The sequence below is a fragment of the Puntigrus tetrazona genome, chromosome 16 (genome assembly GCF_018831695.1).
Source record: "Puntigrus tetrazona isolate hp1 chromosome 16, ASM1883169v1, whole genome shotgun sequence".
Taxonomy (NCBI): Eukaryota; Metazoa; Chordata; class Actinopteri; order Cypriniformes; family Cyprinidae; genus Puntigrus; species Puntigrus tetrazona.
In genome coordinates this window covers 13,976,447-13,997,171 of record NC_056714.1, presented here as the reverse complement: position 1 = coordinate 13,997,171, position 20,725 = coordinate 13,976,447, and the positions used below count along the sequence as shown (strand labels likewise).

Genomic DNA, 20,725 nt, shown 5'->3' with positions numbered 1-20,725 from the left:
ACAGGCAGAAATTCGGTCACCTTTCTGCCTTGAACTTAATGCAACTTTTTAATTTCTGCAGTCTCATCACTCCTTTTTTCAAAATGTTTTTGTCTGAACAAAAAAATAGCAAAGCACTCTAACTTTTAGACTTACAGGTGATGGAAGAAAGTGGTTTATTATAAGATTTTGAACTGCTGTATGTGAGCTAAATGGATTCTGTATGTCTACTATATGGCGTATAAATGAAACATTAACTTGTCGTTTGAAGGACTTTAAACCTTTTCCATCTCGTATATGCCTATAAATATGTGATATTATTATTAATTAGCAAGTTCTTTAATTAACTTCACAACAACAACGGCTTTTTGGCTACAACCTCTGATAACCTGTAAATTGATAAACTTTAAAGCTTAAAAATATAAAAGGATTCAATGAGATTATGAAATAATTTCTTTTTAATCTGATTTTATTTCATTACTGATTTTTAAAATGACTTTAACTTTTTGTCAAAAATGGCAAATGGATCAAATAACTCCAATAGTAATATTACGTATTTTCTTAATTGTTTTTCTAATGACATTCAAAGCAGATCTGCATTGTTGAATGTAGTTAATGTTGATATGTACTAACTGGTGCATCTCGGTTTGTATAAAAAAAAAAACTAATGGTTGTATACTATTTTAGAGACCTCCAAAATATTCTGGGAAAACAAATACAAAATGTATAGACTTAATTTTTGTTCAATTCATATAGTTTGCTTTTGTTCTGTGCATATAACTTTTCAACAGTCATATTTTTAATATATTTTCGTCTCTAACATTAACGTCTTCACCGACGAACCCACGGAGCCCTAGATGACGTATTTTTGCAAGTACGCTTGACTTTAGGGCAATTCTATTGGCGGACTTGAAAAGTGCTTCGGACCAATGAGATCGCGTTTTGTTGAGACGTTCCAAATAACATTTCTGACAGTTACGAAAGGAGAAGGCCATAATCGGTGAGTTGTTTATTTTATCCTACCAGAGCAATGTTTTTTGCGCCCAATCCAAGGTTAGCTACAGTTTCTGTAATTTAACAGTAGCTGTCGTCTCGGAGACTCGACTGGGGGAGACATTCGCCCTCCGCTAACGGGCGGATTCCGCCAAACTACCACCGAAGAAGCGCGTGCTGCCCTTCTTCGGCGCTTCTGTCTTGCTCGCGCTGTGTGTTCAATGTTTGAGCGCGACCAAGCACCCATAGCGGCTGCACTTTGAACACATAGCTATCAATAAACCAATGACTGTGGCTCTGTAAATATGTTTCTCGCATATTTACCGTCGTTCTGTAAAAGGAAGTTGGCGCGTCCTAAATGCTAGCAGGCCAGCAGAGCCTGCTAGTTGAGGCTGTTGGCTAACTGGTGTTAGCTTATTAGCCTGTCGGGCGCAGCTTCTGAGTGGCGCTGTGATCATTCTGCTGTCCCTTCAGACCCTCCAACTCTTAACACGTTTTTGGTGCAACAGAGAAACCCATGCAGCTTATTAACCGATATATGTGTTTGCAGCAGACATAGTTATTAGTGGTTGATCATTATTACTGAAAATCTAAAGGGCTATCAATATCGGATGTTTAATGACAGAAACCTTTGTGTCACATGACCGATATGCGAGACCGTTGTTAATCTGTTTGCGTTTTGACAATAATGCATAGAAGGCATTAATGAATTACATTTTTAGACAAAACTATAAAAAACACCATATGCATTATAAGAAAATCAACTATAATTTTTTAGTAACGTAGAAAGATTTATATATAAGAATAGTTACAATAATAAATATGAAACTTTTACAATTATTTAATTTAAAATTAATATATATTTTTAATTAAAGCAAATATAAAATGTAAATACTTTATTTAAAAATACTGTCATGCATTTCTAAAAAAATCATAATAATGATAAATGTGTATAACACGGTAATTAATGAATAGAATTAAATAATTTATAAAATATTTTAAACTTATTTATAAGTGATCTTTTTGGGATCTGCCCTACGCATTTTTTTTATATTATATATTTTTTATTATTGTTGACCTGATATTGAAGAACCAGTAGTTTCTTATATAAAAAAAAGTGAATATTTGTGACATATTGGTAAAACCGATAATCTGTAAGTATTGCTAAATAAAAGCCATGTGAATCATATTAGATACTGACATAAAATATTGCCTTTTAATAATAGGAGGAATCATTTTATTTTCGCATTTTGTTGTGTTTGCATAAATCTAGGTTATTTTCAGCTTTGTCTCTGTTTAACATTGAAATTGTATTGCCAGGATGGACTTGACTGTGTCATATTTAAGCTTGTTTTGTGATACTGAAGCTGTAATTATTTGGTCTTTTGTGCTCTCTTGATAAATTATGTGGAGTGAAACTAACGAGTGTGGCTTTGTTTTGCCACAGTTTGCACGTCATGTAGCACTCGGCCCCCTCATGTTAACACTGATAACATGCTGTAAGGACATTTCACTTGCCATCTGCCAAAGAATATCTGTTATTGCACGCTCGTCCTCCTGTCTTCCTTAAAACATTTCCATCCATCCTTTCCCTGTCTGTCACACCATGGAGGTGTGGCATGCAGCCCAAAGAGATCCACTCTCATCAATGCTTCAGTTCATACCTTTATTTTTTTTTATAACCAACATTATTGTTTTCTAAATATTTAGTTTTTACATAGTTATCTATTATTTTATTTTTACCGTAAAGGTTTAGGGTCTGTGAGATTTGAGGTTGCATTTATTTGATCACAAAACAAATAGTAATGCTGTGAAATAACACTTTTCTATTTTTAAATACAGTTACATATTTATATTTTTAATATAATTTATTCCTGTGTTGGCAAAGCTGAATTTTCAGTGTAACATGATCCTTCAATTTTTTTATAACATTTATTTATTTATTTATTTATATAAAAGCTATGCATCTAACACTCTTGTTTTTTGTTAAAATAATGTTGAATGCTAGATATTTTTATGTTTATTTGAAAGTGTTCAGAGGGAGTCGGATTGGTGCAAATTTTAATTGTACATTCTCTGTTGCATCAAAAGAGGGCGCTGTTATTGGAGCCAAACCATTTATCCCATTATCAAATATTTTCATTGCTTGTCTTTATTTAAACTTGTATTATAGTTTTTATGAAACATGTTCTTGTGTTGTGTTTTGAGCAGCTATGGAGTCTTCTTCAGTGTACATGTGCTTTCCCTGTTATCGGGAGTTTCCCACACTAGAGGAAGTGCTTGCACATCAGATGACCTGCACTGCAGAGAATCCACAACTTCTGCCCAATGAGACACCTATCGAGGCGGCCGCCGCCGCCGCCGGTCTGCCACAGGTATAGACGCATATCTATATATATATATACACCATTTACCCCTAAACCATTTCAAAGCCTTACCTTTCTAATAAAATTTAGAAATGCATGTTTTTTCAAAGAGTCACGTGATACGGATTTATCAAATTCCTTTTCATTAAAAAAAAAAGCACATTTTTCTTTGTGGTGTTACTCAGCATTATCTCTAAATGGAGTGCATTAACATGCAGCTCCTGAAAGCCTGTGAAAAATGTAATCTATTTTATTCCCTTAATACCCCTTGAACTCGTAACTATAATTATCCAAAATAGACTAGAAAATTTGAAGAGCAGCTTCCAGTAATCCTGAATGGTGAGCTGAAATGTAAAAGGATAATTTTGTAAGCGGATGGGTTTTTTGCGCGACTCCTAATTTGCCTCTTCACTACAGGGGGGAAATGAGGCACTTGAGATTCTGTCTTTTACACTCTGATGTTGATGCACTTTTACTCTAGTTGTTATAAAAACAGTCAAGTTTGAATTAATGCTTGACTGTTTTTATAATGATTTGGAGTAGCTCTCTTCAAGCTAGTTATTAGTCACAGCTGAAAAAGACATTTTCTGTCTTTCTGCTTTTTAAACAAGTAGCAAATCACCACTCAGAAAAAGACGAATCAAATGAAAAAAATGTGCCTTTTTAATTTTTGCATTGTCATAGTCTAAGCCTCCTACAGAACTATTGAACTATTTCCCCATTTAAAGGTATCTATAGGTTTTATTTTATGTATATGTATATTTAATTTAGTTTTCAATCATTTGGTTCTTTAAACAGACATTTAAGTGCATTAAATGTGCAGACTTAACTATTAATGTGCAATACAAAGTTTTAGTTGCAAGGATCGAAAACTAGAATTTTCTAAAACTAGAACTAGAAAAAAAAAAATAGAAATGTAGTTGTGAATTGAGATTGTGAAAATAAATGTGCAAATTTCTCTCTTACCTTAGAGGGAAAATGAGCAAACAGCTGTCTAGGCAGATGATAGTAAAGTTTGTTTTATGTTAGGTTTTGTTTATTTTGCATTAATTTCTTTAAAGGGCTAATAAACTGAGCAACCAAAATTCCCTTGATCTTTGGTCTTAGTCTGTAGGTCACTGGACTATAATCACGTTCTATAAGCACCTCCTCCTCCTCCTCAGAAGTTCAACGCCTGCTTCTACATCGCTGCCTGTTTAGCCCCGCCCACCAATTAATACATGCAGCGTTTGCGATAGAGGCGAACAAGCAGTCTTCTAAAAAAGTTTTTAGCACTGTTCACATCAAGAACTGTCGGTCTGTTGGCTGTCGATGTTTCTATCATTCATCAGCTATATTGGATCCGACAATTATAGCAGTGGGTGTAAGCTTCATAAAGTACTTCAAATACACCATAATTTAGATGTAAAAAATCTTGATAACATTATAAGTGGACCTCAGAGAGCAGTACCAAATTATAAAAACAGGCAGTTCGTGACCACTTTAATGCATGTTTTTATATCAATATTTTTCACCTCATTTTCAGTATGCAGTGATAGGATGCTCCATAATCAGCTGGTGGACGAGACAAGGCTGTTATGTCCATTCGCAATGTCATCGTCTCTTTGACTTTGTTTTTAGATCTCCATCTGCTCTTATCTCATTTGAAACATCCACGCTGAAAATAGATACAACATAAGTGCATCTGTCCATCCGGTTTATGAATGTCCTCAGCCAAACCTCCCTGTCTCTCTGAGTCATCCTCTCTACTCTTAATACCCTCTCATCAAGATGGCTTAAGTGGGTGCTTAAACTATTTAAAAAAAAGATAGCATGGCAAACACAAACAGTTTGTGCCATGTCAGTTCAGTGGAATGTCGCAGCCGGTTGCGTCAGATGACTGTAACACGGACCCCCACGCCGTGCCCTTGGTAACAGTGAATGTTAGTTTGAATTGAGTGTGACATGAGATAACTCCTTGAGTGGGTTTTTTTACACTCTGCGAGAGCTCTCAGCACACGGGTGTTTCCTCTCTGTCACTGTGTTCGGGAAGAAGTTAAAAATGTTTGTTCTTTTTTAGTGTATATAAAATATTAAAGGTCTTATACAATACAAAAAAAAATCAAATACAGTCGGCACTGAAAATCTGAGAATTAAATCTAATTTAAACATACAAAAAAAACAAATAATGAAGTGTTGCATAAATTTTACAAATATTAATAATCAAATAAGCACATTATTCGCATTGATCATGTGAACTGCTTTGTACATTTGGTATGTACATTAGAACATGTTTATGCATGTTCTAAAATTACATTCTAAAATATGTTACGTTCCAGCACAACTTTACAATTTAAATAGTTAAGATGCAATATTCAAAATAATGAGACAAAAAAATTTAAATAGAATTTTTACTAATGCCCCCTTAAAGTATAATTTATGAAAACGGGTCAATGATAAATAACAAAAGTCTTTTCCACATCTAGTTTTCAATGCATGTAGGTACTCTTGCAATAACATTTGAAAATCGTATTTATTATTTTCAAATGTGTTTTTAAATATAAAATCTCTTACTTACAAATATGAATTATTACTTCATCAATTTTGAGTTAGAATATATTATTAATATTATTACTTTTTTTTTTTCTTTTATAGAAACCTTTTGGGTATCAGTACTTACTTTTTCGCAATTCCAAACTTTTATTTTGTTCTGCACTTGTTGTTTGTCATAAGAGTGCTTGATGTGTATGTTTTCTTTCATCTCACTAGGTGGCGATGCAGGCTATGTCGGTTCCCCAGATCCAGACTCAGACAGCTGTTGATCTGTCATCTCTGCTAGAACAGAAGAAAACTCTTCAGGCGGATGCTCCACGTGTTCTGTACCAGTGCGCTGACTGTGAGCTTCTCTTTGATGCCCTGTCACTATGGCAGCAGCACCGCAAAATGGGCTGTTGCCTTGAGATTGGACCTGGACCTGGAGAGGAGCAGAATGGTGAAAGTGCCGCCCAACCACTTCCTACCCAGCCAGAATATCAGGACGCTGAGCAGGAACAGAATGTACACGAACAGATGGAGTTGAAAGAGGGAAGGCAGCCTCAAATAAAGATGGAGAGCACTAGTCAGGTATCTGTAGTAGTTGGAGAGGTTTTTGAAAGAGTAGTGGCGCCTAAGGCCGTACAGAGAAACAGTGTCCCCAAAGAACCTCCGGAGACTTCAGCCTCTCAGGAAACTGTGCCCGTGGAGTCCTCAGCTGAAGAAAACAGTCCTGTCACAAGGCGAAGGGGGCAAAAAAAAGCTAAGCCCCCCTCCAGCCTGCTCTGCGTGGAGTGCGGGCAAAGCTTCAGCCTGGTTCCAGAGCTTGTGACTCACCGCAAGAATCAGCACGGCTTAAAGGATGCCATACACCGCTGCACTGTTTGTGGAGAGGGCTTCCTCAACACCACTCTTTTCCTCTATCACCGAAAGCAGCACCGCTCAGAGGTGGACGACAAGCCCAAGCAGGTTCAACCGGCCATTCCTCAGCTCTCCACAGCCATGCTGGAGGCCCCAGGTGAAGGACTCTTACTTTTAGCCACAGCCGGAGAAGGCCAGAGCCTAATGGAGGTGACCACTCTAGAACAAACCATAACCGAGACCCCTGTAGCACACGTGGAGGTTGAGCTGGATAATGATGACATGAGAGGATCCGAGGCAATCCAGATGGAGCAGGAACCTGCAGTGGAAGGCACAGAGATATTGGTGGAGAAGATCGTGGAGATGGTGGAGGAGAGGAACGAAGCAAACCAGGAGGAAGGCATGGAGGTGGTCGTAGATAAGATGCAAGGAGATGTAGATATGGAAAGGAGCACTGTGATTGAGGAGATCCAAGGAGAGGTGGAAAGCAGCGCAGACACGGAACCTGAGAAAGCTCCCTCTTTGTGCAAAGAAGAACTGAATTTTCTATGTCATCAGTGTGGATCTGTTTTCACCAGCGACCAGGAGCTAGCAGAGCACCGCAGAGCCGAGCACGGCCTGGAGGCAGCATTGCACACCTGTACGGAGTGTGGAGCTGAGTTCATGAGCACCACTCAGTTCCTGTACCATCGCCGGGAGCATAAGAACGCCGCTGGAGATGCACTATCTGGTGAAGGAAAAGGAGGGCTGTACCGTACTGTAGCTCCAGCTTTTGTTCTGAAACATGGAGACAACGTGAACCTCGGACAACCAGGTCAGACCTAGAGCATGCAACACCACACATTTGTGAATTTTGGTTAGTGTGGCAAAACCATTGTTAATTTGTGGATAACATGGTTTGACTATTAACCATTACTATATTCTTATTTTTTTTATTCTAATTAACATGGTTAATTATAATGGTGTTCCAAAAAAACTGACTTTTCTCAACATTTCTCTTTTTGTCACATTTTATGTAACACAGAAGAAAATAAGTTACACAATTTTATAACTATCCCATAAAGTTAAAATTGTGAAGCTTCTGAAGAATTATTGGGATCTGGAATATTTTAAGGAAAGGACACTTTTTGTTTCGAATTTTGTTTCATTCTAGTTTATAAAAGACATCAGAGGATCAGATCAGAAACCTATATAACCTATATATATATATATATATATATATATATATATATATATATATATATATATATATATATATATATATATATATATATATATATATATATATATATATATATATATATGTTTTTGCAACAGTAGTATACATGGAATTGGTAGATGCCTTTTATTGATTTGAAAAAACGGTACCTAATAAATTTAACAAGTTCCTGTTATCTGATTGTGAGTATGGTTGATTACTTAAACATTATGAACATTGTGAAATGCTGATTAAGTCTGAAATGTATCAAATTAATCCAATATTACATGAACAGTCTCCTTCATTTAGATTTCCTTTTAACAAAGTGTTTCTGTCAGCAGCAGCAGACGGCACCATTGAAGCTCCTGCAAAGCTGAGCCGCGACTGGTCACGCACCGCCCTGCCCCACGAGTGCCCACATTGTGGCCAGGGCTTTACGCGGCGCAGCCGTCTGCGTGAGCATGTGTTCCAGCACACAGGTGAGAAACTCTTCAACTGCAAAATTTGCAAAAAGAGCTTCCCGTCACCGTCCAACCTGCTACGCCACAACCTGACTCACGGAGGATCCCGCATATTCAACTGTCCCCTCTGTGACAAGCGCTTCTTCCAGCCGACGTCACTCAAACGGCACATGCTGATTCACCAGGGGGGTGAAAGCCAGGAACGCAAGATCAGAGGCAGAGGAAAAGGCAGGGGTCAATCAAGTGATGGGCGTCTGCACATCTGTCCAGAGTGCCCAGCCAGCTTCAAGTTTGAGTCCCAGCTGAAGAGTCACAGGTCTGTGTGTGTTTCCTCCAATAATCTAAATTCATCATTGCTTTCAGAAACAAAAATAAAGGTATATATATACAGTGGTGGGCAAAATAATTAGAACACTTGTATCTTCACCAGCTAAAAATTATTTTAAGTCTGTTATTTCTGTGTTTTGTATCAGTTATATTTCCAGACATTCATTGTGCCATTAATTGTAACAATCCAGTGAGATTTTTGTTTGCACGGGGAGTCTGACGACAGCTAGTGCTCCACACAGAGATCTGATCTCATCATCATCCAGTCTGACTGGAATCACACGAAGAAACAGAACAAACTGAGACAGACTAAACCCAGAGGAACTGTGCCAACATCTCCAAAATCATTCAAGAAACCTACCTCCAAAGCTATCTGAACAAACTATGTGCGAGAGCACTAAGGACAAAAGCTGTTTTAATTGCAAAAGATGGTCACACCAAATGTTGATTTGATTCATTTTCATAGAAGGTAATTAATTGATGAAGAAATCTATTACCTTTATTTTTGACAACATCTCCATTTCGTAGCGTTTTTACACAAGTGCCTGAACTTTTAACTGTACTGTAGCTTTGCAGGTAGGTTTCTTGAATCATTTTGGAGACGTTGCCACAGTTCTAGGTTTCTTCGTGTCATTCCATTCAGACTGTTGTCAGACAAAAGTCTCACCCTAATTATCACAATTAATGGCAAAATGAATATTTGGAAATGTAAACTGATATTCCCTACTGACACACTAAGACAAAAGACAGAAATAACTGACTTAAACCATTTAAATTCTAATTTAATTCTAATAATTTTGTCCACCACTCTATTTTCTTTTCTTTTGTGTTACACAGAAGTAAGAGAGTCACACAGGTTTGGAATGACATATGTTCGTCCTCCTTTTCAGCTTGTTCCCAGAGATGATTGATATTTAATCTGACTGTACATAGAAAAGGAAAAGTATAAGTAGCCGATCACAAGAACTTAAAAAATCTCACGCTGTGCACAAATCCGATTTGGTTTTCAAATCCGATCTTTAGAAGCGACTGTCCACAGGACACTTAGCAAGTGATGAAATCTGATCCCTGTGTTCAGACAGTGTAGTCGGTATCTGGTGCATCAACATGGGTTGTTGTCATAATGATGTGAGCGTCAGCATGATGCCAGATTTTCTCAAACAACAACTCCAAGTAGCTGTCAGTGTGGGAAGACAGGACGGAAAACTGCCTCTTCTCCTGTCTATCATGACATCTCGCTGCGGTGCTGAACTGCGAGGTGTGTGAGAGAACAGATGAGTTTTGTGTGTATACCAAAATAGCGAGTGAAAATTATGTATACTGCTGTAAACATAGAAAGCTCCGCGTATTTTTTTCCTTTGACAGGTTTAAGTCAGATATACCAAAAAAAATCAATTTCTCTGCCTGTCTGAGCAAAGGCCCTGATGCTAGATTCATTTGAGCGGGAACTTGAGGTGACACCGGACTAATCATAGAATGTTTCTGTTGGTTAACAAGCTCTATTTGTGCTCTTCTTTGTTACGGTCCACGTCCCTACAGGTTTTTCTCTACCAGAAACACTTTGCGCTGTCAAACTGTACAACATCAGGAAGATGTCTGATTAGTCTCTAGAAGAAGTGATCAATTAAACAAGTGCCTCTGACATTTCTCATTTCCCATGTGGTGTATTTAGCGATGCCTTATTTTGGCATCCAGTTAATGTGAGTCTTGAAGAAATAAAACTGGACACTTAACAGTCACCGTAGACATTATGCATCTTGCTGTTACGTGGCTTTGCTTTTCTCAAGATTGAAAAAAAAAGTATACTTTTATTAATCAACGATGTATTAAACTGATCAAATGTGACAGTCAAGTCAAAATGTAAAAAAATATAACTATTTCAAACGCTGTTCTTTAGAAATATAATAATATATGTGTTACAGCTTCCACGTAAATGTTATGCAATGTAACTGTTTTTGCAACATTTATAATAATAAGAAGAAAATGTTAAAAGTTAGAATGATTTCTGAAGGATAATGTGATATTTAAGCCTGGAGTAATGGCTCATAAAAATTAAGCTTTGCGTTACCGGAGTACATTGCATTTAATATATAAAATAAGCAAGAAATTTGTAATAATATTTTGCATTAATAGTTTTTTACAGCAGAAGAGATTTATTTAAGAAACCCTTACTGGCTTCAGACTCGTAAATGTGACCCTGGACCACAAAACCAGTCATTAGGGGTCAATCTTTTTAATTAATGAATAAGCTTTTGATGTATGGTTCAAGATAGGACAACATTTAGGGTACAACTATTTGAAAATCTGGATTCTGAGGGTGCAAAATCACTTTTAAAGTTGTCCAAATGAAGTCCTTAGCAATGCATATAACTTGTCAGAAATTAAGTTTTGATATATCTAATTAAGTTTTCACAGTATCTTCAATGATCTTTACTTCGTATCCTTAAGATTTTTGGCATAAAATAAAAATGTATGTTTGGCTACCGCTACTAATATATCTGTGCAACGTATGAGTGGTTTTGTGGTCCAGGGTCACAAATGCTGCATAGCCTCATGCAGTTTATCAAAGCAAATTACACTGAATTTCTGAAGTTATATTTTACACAGTTCATAAATTATGTTTACACATTGACTCAACATCTCGATCAATCAAATTGTATAACTGTACATTCATTTTCCCATTGTTTTTCAAAAAGCAAATTTGTGTAGACGTGTAGGAATGAGTAGAGAAGACTGAATGTTTCCAGTACAGGGTGAATTCAAAACATGATGGATTTTCAGATTGAAATGCTTGGCATAGCTGAACACTTAGGGAGCAGAAAATGAACGCATTCAGCAGGGTGAATACTTCTTCCTACTAACTACCTTAATGATTGTAGTGTGAGATATGACTGCTTCCCTTACATGATTGCAGTTATTTCCTCTGTGTTTGGTGTCATCAGCATATTGACTACAACTGAATGTGCTGTTACTTCCTCTGAAACGAGCTGAATTCTACAGAAGTTCGATAACCAGATTTGCAGAATGCCTCTTTATAACACATTATGTAAGATTATAATGCTTATCTAATTATTTGAAACTCTATTCTCAGGGGCCTTCATTACTGGATTTCTCATAATGCTCAGTGGCACAGGAGTAAAACGCGTTAATGCTGCAATTGTGCAGAGTTATTATCTCAGTACCATCGAACTTTCGTGATTTTCCAGAGCAGTGATACAGTTAATAAGATCAGAATGCAGATAAACTGTTTGGTTACAACTAATAAGCATATGTCAGTACTTTACTGAAATTGAATTCTTAATTAAAAAGTCAATAATAATAATAATAATTAAAAAAAACGTATTATGTTACTTCCTCCAGGCATTTTTCTGAGGGCACTGGTTAAAGATGATACATTGCCATAGGACCAGAAAGTAAATCTAAGCAGTATTTATTGATGTCAGGAATAATTAGTAAGGACCCTGCTGATTTTAAACCTTTGTGAGTGGGCTTTAAGACATTATAGAGTCCACCACTCTCCTGCATGCTTCAGTTTAATGACGTTTCTTCAGCTCAGAGTTGAAGCTGCATTATTTTCCGGTGATGTTAATTATACCTCTGTGCGAGTACATGACTGTGTGCCTTATGATATGTGGGTGAACTCAAACGTGAATTTTCTCACAGTGATTGTTGCTGGATTGGCTCCAGGGACTGCATGATGTAGCCTTTCTTATTCACTTTCTCTCTGTTTTTTCGCTGTTCTAGACTCCTACACACCAGCCATCCCTTCCCTTGCAATGTGTGCGGGGAGGCATTTATACGACGCAAAGAGCTGGACCTCCACTCTCTCATCCACCAAGGTCAGCCTGCAGGAAACAATTACACACTCAGCCTTTTGTCCTCACGAGCTCTCATTCACATGCTATTTCTTACATGCATGCATTAGGATTAGGCCTGGCAATTGATTGAATTGAAAATTTTATTGAATTAATTAAACAATATGCCCATTAATTTAATTGAGCGCATATCATTTATGTGCTTAGGAAAGCCCTCAAATGAAGATATTTCTAAGACTTTATATTACTGTGTCAGACAGAAGCATGTATGTTTTAGTTTAATAGCATGCATGTGTTAGTGTGTGTGTGTTTGTGTGGAAAAAGTGAAATATTCTTAATAAAATAAATACTGCATAAATGCATGTTAAAACCCACTGAAACATAATTTCTCTAAGGGGATAAATAAAATTAGAATAATCATTATACAATTAAAAACACACACACAAACTGTATTAGGCTATTTACTGTATCATCTTCAAACCCAACTGAAACTACGAGTATGCAATGTCACAGTTAAATGGCTTCAGTTAAGTCATAAAGTTACAAAAAAATTGATCAAAGCTGCCTTAAAACTGTGCATGTAAGTATTTATTATTTATGAGTCAAATTTAAAGCTGTGTCAGATCTGCGTCAAATTTAGCAGTGGCAGCTCTTGGAAGTAGCAGTCAAAATAACCTAATAAACAGCTGCGTGGATGTCGGTTAATCAAAGAACAGAATTAAAAAGAGCAAATCAATAACTTCTGTAGTTTTAAGCTTTATCTTTTATGATTGATTTTTAATAGACTATAAAGGGCGCAGGTGGGTTTACGTCAAGATTGTTTTAAGTTCACTTAAATTTAAGTTGTTGTTTTTTAATCAATATTTTAATGTTGAATGGCTATAGTCAATGACTAAATGTTAGTGAAAAAATTAATGGAGACATTCATTGGTATCAGTGAATATTGCCCTCAGTCCTAAAAAAGTTGGCAGAGAAATATGTATATATATGTATATATATATATATATATATATATATATATATATATATATATATATATATATATATATATATATATATATATATATATATATATATATATATATATGTATATGTTGTTGTTTCTACATTTAATTTGAAAATTTAATGTGAAATTATTGCAAACTAAAAGTATATTTAAAAATGTTAATGTTAGGTGGGATTAACGGGAGTAATTAAAAGATGTGGGATTAATTAGTTATTTTTTTATCAGTTGGCAGCACTTAAAAAACTGTGTGTGTGTGTGTGTGTGTGTGTGTGTGTGTGTGTATATATATATATATATATATATATATATATATATATATATATATATATATATACACACACACACACACACACACACACACACACACACACAATAATAAAGCAAGTTCAAAAGTTACTGTTTGTAATTAATGTTCAATATATATTATATAATAATTGCAGTAAATCAACATTGTTACTTCAAGTACACTCACAAACTCACTTTATTAAGTGGCCTAATCAGTTTCTCCTTTCGACTCTCAACCCTGTGTGGGTTTATTTTTAAGCTTCTGACCACACACACACACTCTCTCACTCAGACCTGTCAAATGAGCTTTCATCGATTGCTTCCAAGTAAATAGATGGGGTCAAAGGTCACATCGATCAGGACGGGTTGTGTGTGTATTGATAAGATCAGCTGCTGATCACTATCACCTCTGATCAGAGGCTCTAATACGGATCAGTCCGTTTGCCACAGCTGTTCCTCTCTTCAGCTGAACAGAAGCAGAGAACGAAGCAGGATATATTTTTTATACAGGTGTAAATAAGGGAGTGCGGAGTTGCTTAGTAGAAGCTTTTAAAAGCCTGTAAAGGTCAGTGAGGCTGAGTCACAGCCTGACAGTTTGAATGCTCTGCATCTAAACATCACATCACCCGTGACCCCTATAAAGTGCTGTTATTTCTGCGTATGCGCTGTGCATTCTGCGAAATGTCTGTTTATCAGCCGCCTTCCTCTGATTGGTCCTGTGTAAATAAGAGGGAGCTTTTTGTGTGCTCGTGTTTGTGTTGCTCTCTCTCCATCTCCGGCCCTCTTTTTAGATAAGGAACAAACAATACATGTTTGTTTTTCTTACTCGATAAGAAGCAGAAGATTATTTTTGCTTGTGTGTGAGGAAACGTGTGCATAAACATAAGTATCTCTCATGTCCGGTAGATCAGAAGCTGGAGACTAGAGAATCATTTTCTCTTATGGTAGATAAGCACTTTAGGATGCATTTTATATGAGTGTGGTACTTGCGTTGCCTGTGAGAAAATGAGAGATGTGAGAGAGTAAAACTAATAGAAAGAGCTTTAAAAAAAAAAAGGGTTAATTTGCCTGACTTGGCCAACAGAGGGGTAAACAATGGGATATCATGTCAATGGTAAAGTTCATTTGTTATGATATATGTAATCTATTCATATTTTAATAGTATTTTTAATTGGGCAGAGACATTGCCTACCCTAAAGCATCTCTCGGGTTAATAAAGTGCAGCAACGCATTTGTGTAAGAAAAATATCCATATTTAACTGTATAAGTCGTAATCTCTAGCTTCTGCTAGCTGTAGGTGTGCATGTTCATGACAGATTGACCTTCCAGTGGATAACGTAGAATCTACAGTGGTGTGAAAAAGTGTTGGCCCCCTTCATGAAGAGAAAACTAAATCCAAACCCACATGGCCCAGTGTGAAAAATAAACCCCTAAACCTAACAACTGTTTGGGACACCCTCAGCAGCAACACACAGGGCCGTGTGGGTTTGGTTTTTTTCCCTTCATAATAAAAATCTTCATTTAAAAACTGCATTTTGTGTTTGCTCGTGTTATCTTTGATTAATATTTAGATATGTTTGACCTGAAACATTAAAATATGACAAACATGCAAAAAAAAAAAAAAAAAAAAATCAGGAAGGGGACCAACACTTTTTCACACCACTGTAGTTGGAGTGTAAGCTCCAGTGAGTGCTAGACTCATGAAAACTCAAGTTTTGTGCAGCAAAGGAAAACCTCCTAGAGGTCTCCTAGAGGTTATAGGTAATAAAATGAATATTTTTCTCACACAAATGCACAGATTCACTTCAGGAGGTCTTTATTAACCTCCCGGAGCTGTGTGGAGCTAATCTAATTATAGATGGGAGCTCTTTTTGGGCTTCAAAATCTCAGTCTCCATTCACTGCCATTACAAAGCTGTGAACATCCAGGACATTTTTTAATTGAACTTTGATTGTATTCGTCTAAAAAGAAGAAAGTCATATACACCTAGAAAGGCTTGAGTGTCATGGTAATTTTCATTTTTGGGTGAACTATGCCTTTAATTAGTTTTAATGGTTACTTGCATTAATAATTCATTAAGATGAATGATATATGTTTTCAGGCAAATCAGCTTTGATATAAGATATATTTTACCTGCATGTAGAGAATTTAAATTTAAATGTCTGCTAAAAGATCAACCCATACTAAAAATGTCTTTATTTTCATTTCTTCATTACTCAATCTAGCGCTGTGTGATGATTTAAATAGGGGCATGTGAACACAATAGTAGTTTCCATTCACATATTTCTCTGCGTTTTGGGACATCACAAAAAAGCCGAATGGAAATGGCAAGAAGTGTGTACAATTTTTAAATGTGCATGAATTGCTCTCGATTGAGGCTGATCTTTTTTGATGCACATTAAATGTAATAGAAAACTTTTACTGAATAAATTGCAGAATATAAAGTCATGTCTCTGTCTCAACACATCATATGATTGGACAATTGGATTAATCAGCATCCCACTGTTTACCTTCTCAAATGTTGTTTTAGTCTTTTTGAAATGCCTGGGCCAAAGTCTGTCATTAAATATGATTTGGCATAATTACCTCCCAGAATTGTCTAGAACGATTGCGTTCCCACACATCAGGCACTCGTCTCAGAATGCAAGATTAAACGACGGCGTCAGTTACTGCATTTCATCTACTCACTCTAAGCGCGAATAATTTATTATGTGGGAGAAAAGGGGCTACGGTGGCTTCCCCCGATTGCAGCGATCCATTTTTATTATTGATCATTTGAGCCAAAATGATGTTCTTTACTGCTTTATTTGCAAACGTTTATGCAATATTCCAAATCTGCCACTTTGGGTGGAAACCTAGCAAAGTGACACATCTTCCCCCGCTCTCAAACTCTTTGTTTGCAGATAAAGAACCAAAGACGTGTCCTAACTGCGGCTCTCAGTTCCTGAATCAGACGGTGCTGGACACACACCTGCAGCGCTGCACAGGGGAGGACACGAGCCGCCGCAAATATAAAGGTCAGGGAAGAGGCAAGGTGGGAGGTCAGCTGGAGTGCGATATGTGCGGCCACCGCTGCGTGACTCAGGATGGTCTTGACCTGCATCGCCTCTCCCACACGGGTCAGACGCCCCTGCGGTGCCCACTCACTCCCTGCAGACGCCGCTTCGCCTCCAGCGCTGCTCTCGGGGAGCATCTCGTGGCGCACTGCTGTGGAGCGTTAGGCAAAAGAAACGCCCCGCGACGGTTCACCTGCGAGTTCTGCGGGAAGGAGTTTGCCTACGCGTCCACCTTCACCGTTCACATGAGGACACACACCAATGAGAGACCCTTCGAGGTACGTTTCTTTTTTTCTTTTTTTTCAGGAAAGAGAGATCTCGAATATGTGCTGGTTCCAGAGTAAAGTTGTAATTTTTCCATTTAGTGTGAAATAAGTTCAATGTACTTACATGTCATTTGTTTTACTATGGCTAAAATATAATATTAACTGTGTATGTATATATTACCATACAAGTATGTGCTGTCAGGATGTTTGTTTGTTTCTTTCTTAGTTATAAGAAATGTATTCATTCAGAAAGACACAATGAATTGATCAAAAGTGCCATGAAGAAATGTATAATGTTACAAAATATTTCTATTATGAATAAACACTGTTATTTTGAACTTAAAGGGTCGTGAAAAATGAAATACTTAAAAATATGAGCAGCCAACTAGTTTCAACATTGATGGTAATAAGAAATCATAATATTACTAATTATTATTATGATAATATTATTATAGAATGATTTGTGAAGTGTCATGTGACATTGAAGAAGTAAAAGCTGCAAAAATGTAGCTTTGTAAAAATAATTAGAAAAATATATATTTTTTAAATGTAGCAACATTTTACAATATTTTTACTGCATTTGTTATCAAATAAAGCAGCTGTGGAGAGCATACGAATAATGAAAAATATTATAAATAATCAGTGGAAATGATTAGTCAAAATAAAATGTCAAAATCTGCTAAAATAATACAGAAAATATATTTTAGATTTAGCAATAGTTTATTAGCAACTTTTTAAATGTTCTATGTTGTAAATTCCTCATGCTTTGGAGACATTATTATTATTATTTTTATTTTTATTATTATTAATTTTTTTGCCAAACTTTATATTGTCTTTCAAATATAATCAAAATAACATTATTAGAACAAACAACCAAAGATGATTAAATAACAGGCATATTGCCAATAATTTCATAGTTAAACAAGAAAGACATAAAGAAAAAAACTAACAAAAAAACTAAATAATCTAAATAAATAAATAAGTACAATAGTTACATTTATATAATCATTCCTTTTATATAATCCAACAAGGTATACTTTAGAGAATTTACAGTATTTTTACCAAACAGTATAATTGTGTTGTAGTCATTGCATTCAAAATCCATTCAAAAATGGCATTTTTAAATTAAATAATTAGCATATTTGTCATCTTCTCTCCATGTTATCAATCCGAAATTCTTTCTCCGTTTCAGTGCTCTTTTTGTGGCAAGCGTTTCCGGCAGCTTCGCACCTGCAGGATCACGAGCGCATTCATAGCGGCGAGCGTCCGTTCACGTGCTGGGTGTGCGGTAAAAGCTTCAGCGTGGCGGCGAGGCTAACGGAGCACGCCCGTGTGCATAGCGGCGAGCGGCCGTACATCTGCCCTCGGTGTCCCACCGCCTTCCGCTCGCGGCCCAACCTCGACAAGCACATGCGTCTGCACGCCAACGACCCCGTGGATCCTTCCGCACAGAACGTGGATGACGACGCGGCGGTGCAGACCATCCTTTTAGTACAGGAGTCCGCTTCGTCTTCGCTCCGTCCTCGTCCTCCTCCGCCGTGCCGGTGGTCCAGGAAGGCATGCTGCTGGCAGAGGAAGGCAGCTCCTCTGTGGTCTTCCTGCACCCCAACCTCGCCGTGCCCACCATCACTGTGCCAACCATCACGGTTCCCTCGATAAATGTGCCCAACATCTCTGTAGTGGCAGGTCAGGATGTTCCTCACACTATTGAGGTTATCTTAGAGGAGACTGTGTAAAGATGAAGTCAGATAAATGCAAAGGGGGTGGGGGTTGAACATGAAGATTGTTTTGGGTTTTTTTTTTTTTGGGTTGTTGTTTTTTGAAAGAAAAAGGCAGATTCAGCAGTTGGTGAAACAATATGTCACAACAACAAACGTTTGTGTGAGAAATGCCTTGTTGAGTAGGACATATTTTGCTTTCGCAATATAGGAATACAACAACTCAGCATCTTTACCCTGGAGAAAATGAAATCGCAAAGGTTTTTGCATATGAATGGCAACGCTGTAATTACGCTTTGATTTTATTTTATGGTTTGAGTGTTTTATCTGCCTTTAATACAAAAAATGGACCATAATTTGTGGTGTTTAATTTTAATAAAAAGCTTGAGTGTGTTGGGCTCTGTTACGGTTTCGTTTAAAGAGATTTTGACTTTAGCAAACTGGAATGAAGTCGCTGATGAAGTAGAAATGTTCTTGTCAACTCACTGATGACTGCACATGAAGCTTTGACCAGTCAGGGAAAAATCTTTTTTTTGCTGATCATTTTGAATGAATTAAAGGTGCCATGTCAGATTTTTCTTTTTAATCATTTACTTATTTATTTTTTTCTACTTCAGGATTGTTACTCTAGTCTTTCTGCACTCTAAACACTCCTTATTCAGAATGACCATTCATTTGTCGAATGTGCTCTTGTAGTGTACTTGGAAGTATATTTTTCCTTCAGTACTTGCAGATAGTACTGTATAAAAGGCCACTTAAATGTACTATGACAATTTCAGAACGCATCTTTTAAAAAGTGCACTTTGTAATGTCAAACGTTACTGTAATAATTGTTCACATTATTTTTGTCATTGACAAATACTAAAGCACGATTACAGCTCTTCACATTTAGTATACTTCAAACTGTACTCGTTATAGCTCAATAACAAATATATGGCATGCATGTTTCAATAGAAATTGCATTAAAGCACGTTTTATTCTGCCAGAATGCGTATCAAAACATTAAGCAGTAGGCTATAATCATATTTCGAAGACTGTGCAGTAATTATGAAATTACAAATGAAAAAATTGCTTAAAGTTATACTTGAGTGGGTTGGCTAATTGCGTTTAATATACATTTAACCTATAATATATAATTTAATTATAAATGACATGCGGTTAATTGTCTGAAAACATGAGGCTTGCAGTAAGCTTGTGACTGTCAATCATTTCGCGCGCATTTCACGGCTGGCAGTCCATATATTGGGACCGGAAGCGCTGCGCGACGGATGAACTTGAATCGGTTTTCGTGAGTTTGGAGCCTGCGGGATTTTGGCGAATTAAGCAGCCACAAATTCAAAAATAATAGCAACGAGCCCAAAGCTGCGCACACAGGACCAGAGTGAGTATTGCTAAAGCCTTTCGACGTTTGAGGTGGCTGAGAGTCACGTGAAAACGGATGGAGTTTTGGCTTTGCTGCTGCTTTACAGGTAAAATAACGTGATTCACAACTTTACGTGACTTAAACCTTCTGTCATCCAACCGCAATAAAAGAGGGTTCAGTAAAGCGGGGTTCAATAAAAAGCGAAATGTATAATGATAGTTAAGATAGAAGAATGAGCAGTTCTTCAGCCAGGCAATATATGGTTCATCCTAACTACAGGCCAGATATGGTTGCCCAGCAACATAAGAGATATGGCGCATCAATGTATAATGTGCGGTGCAGGGTGTACCAGTGGGCCCTGTGCAAAATTGTTTAATTTGTATGTTTGTATTTATTTACTTGTGCTATTTACACAATGTTTAAGTTTTTTTCAATGCAGGCGTTCGGGTACAGAAAATGAATCTAAAATAGCAATTCGACTTCACTGTAACAAAAAAATAAATATACGGTCAAACCACAT

The 20,725-nt window shown here is 36.8% G+C and overlaps 1 protein-coding gene across 1 annotated transcript; it reads left to right on the top strand.

Annotated features, from left to right (window-relative positions):
* The first annotated feature begins 899 nt into the window (after positions 1-899).
* znf574 (zinc finger protein 574) lies at positions 900-19,415 on the top strand. The gene is given in 9 exon segments (XM_043261428.1): positions 900-979; positions 3,184-3,347; positions 6,087-7,524; positions 8,247-8,685; positions 12,441-12,535; positions 16,706-17,136; positions 18,317-18,347; positions 18,350-18,639; positions 18,642-19,415. Coding segments are annotated over 8 exon segments (3,105 nt in total). The 5' UTR covers positions 900-979; positions 3,184-3,185; the 3' UTR covers positions 18,861-19,415.
* The last annotated feature ends 1,310 nt before the right edge of the window (positions 19,416-20,725 follow it).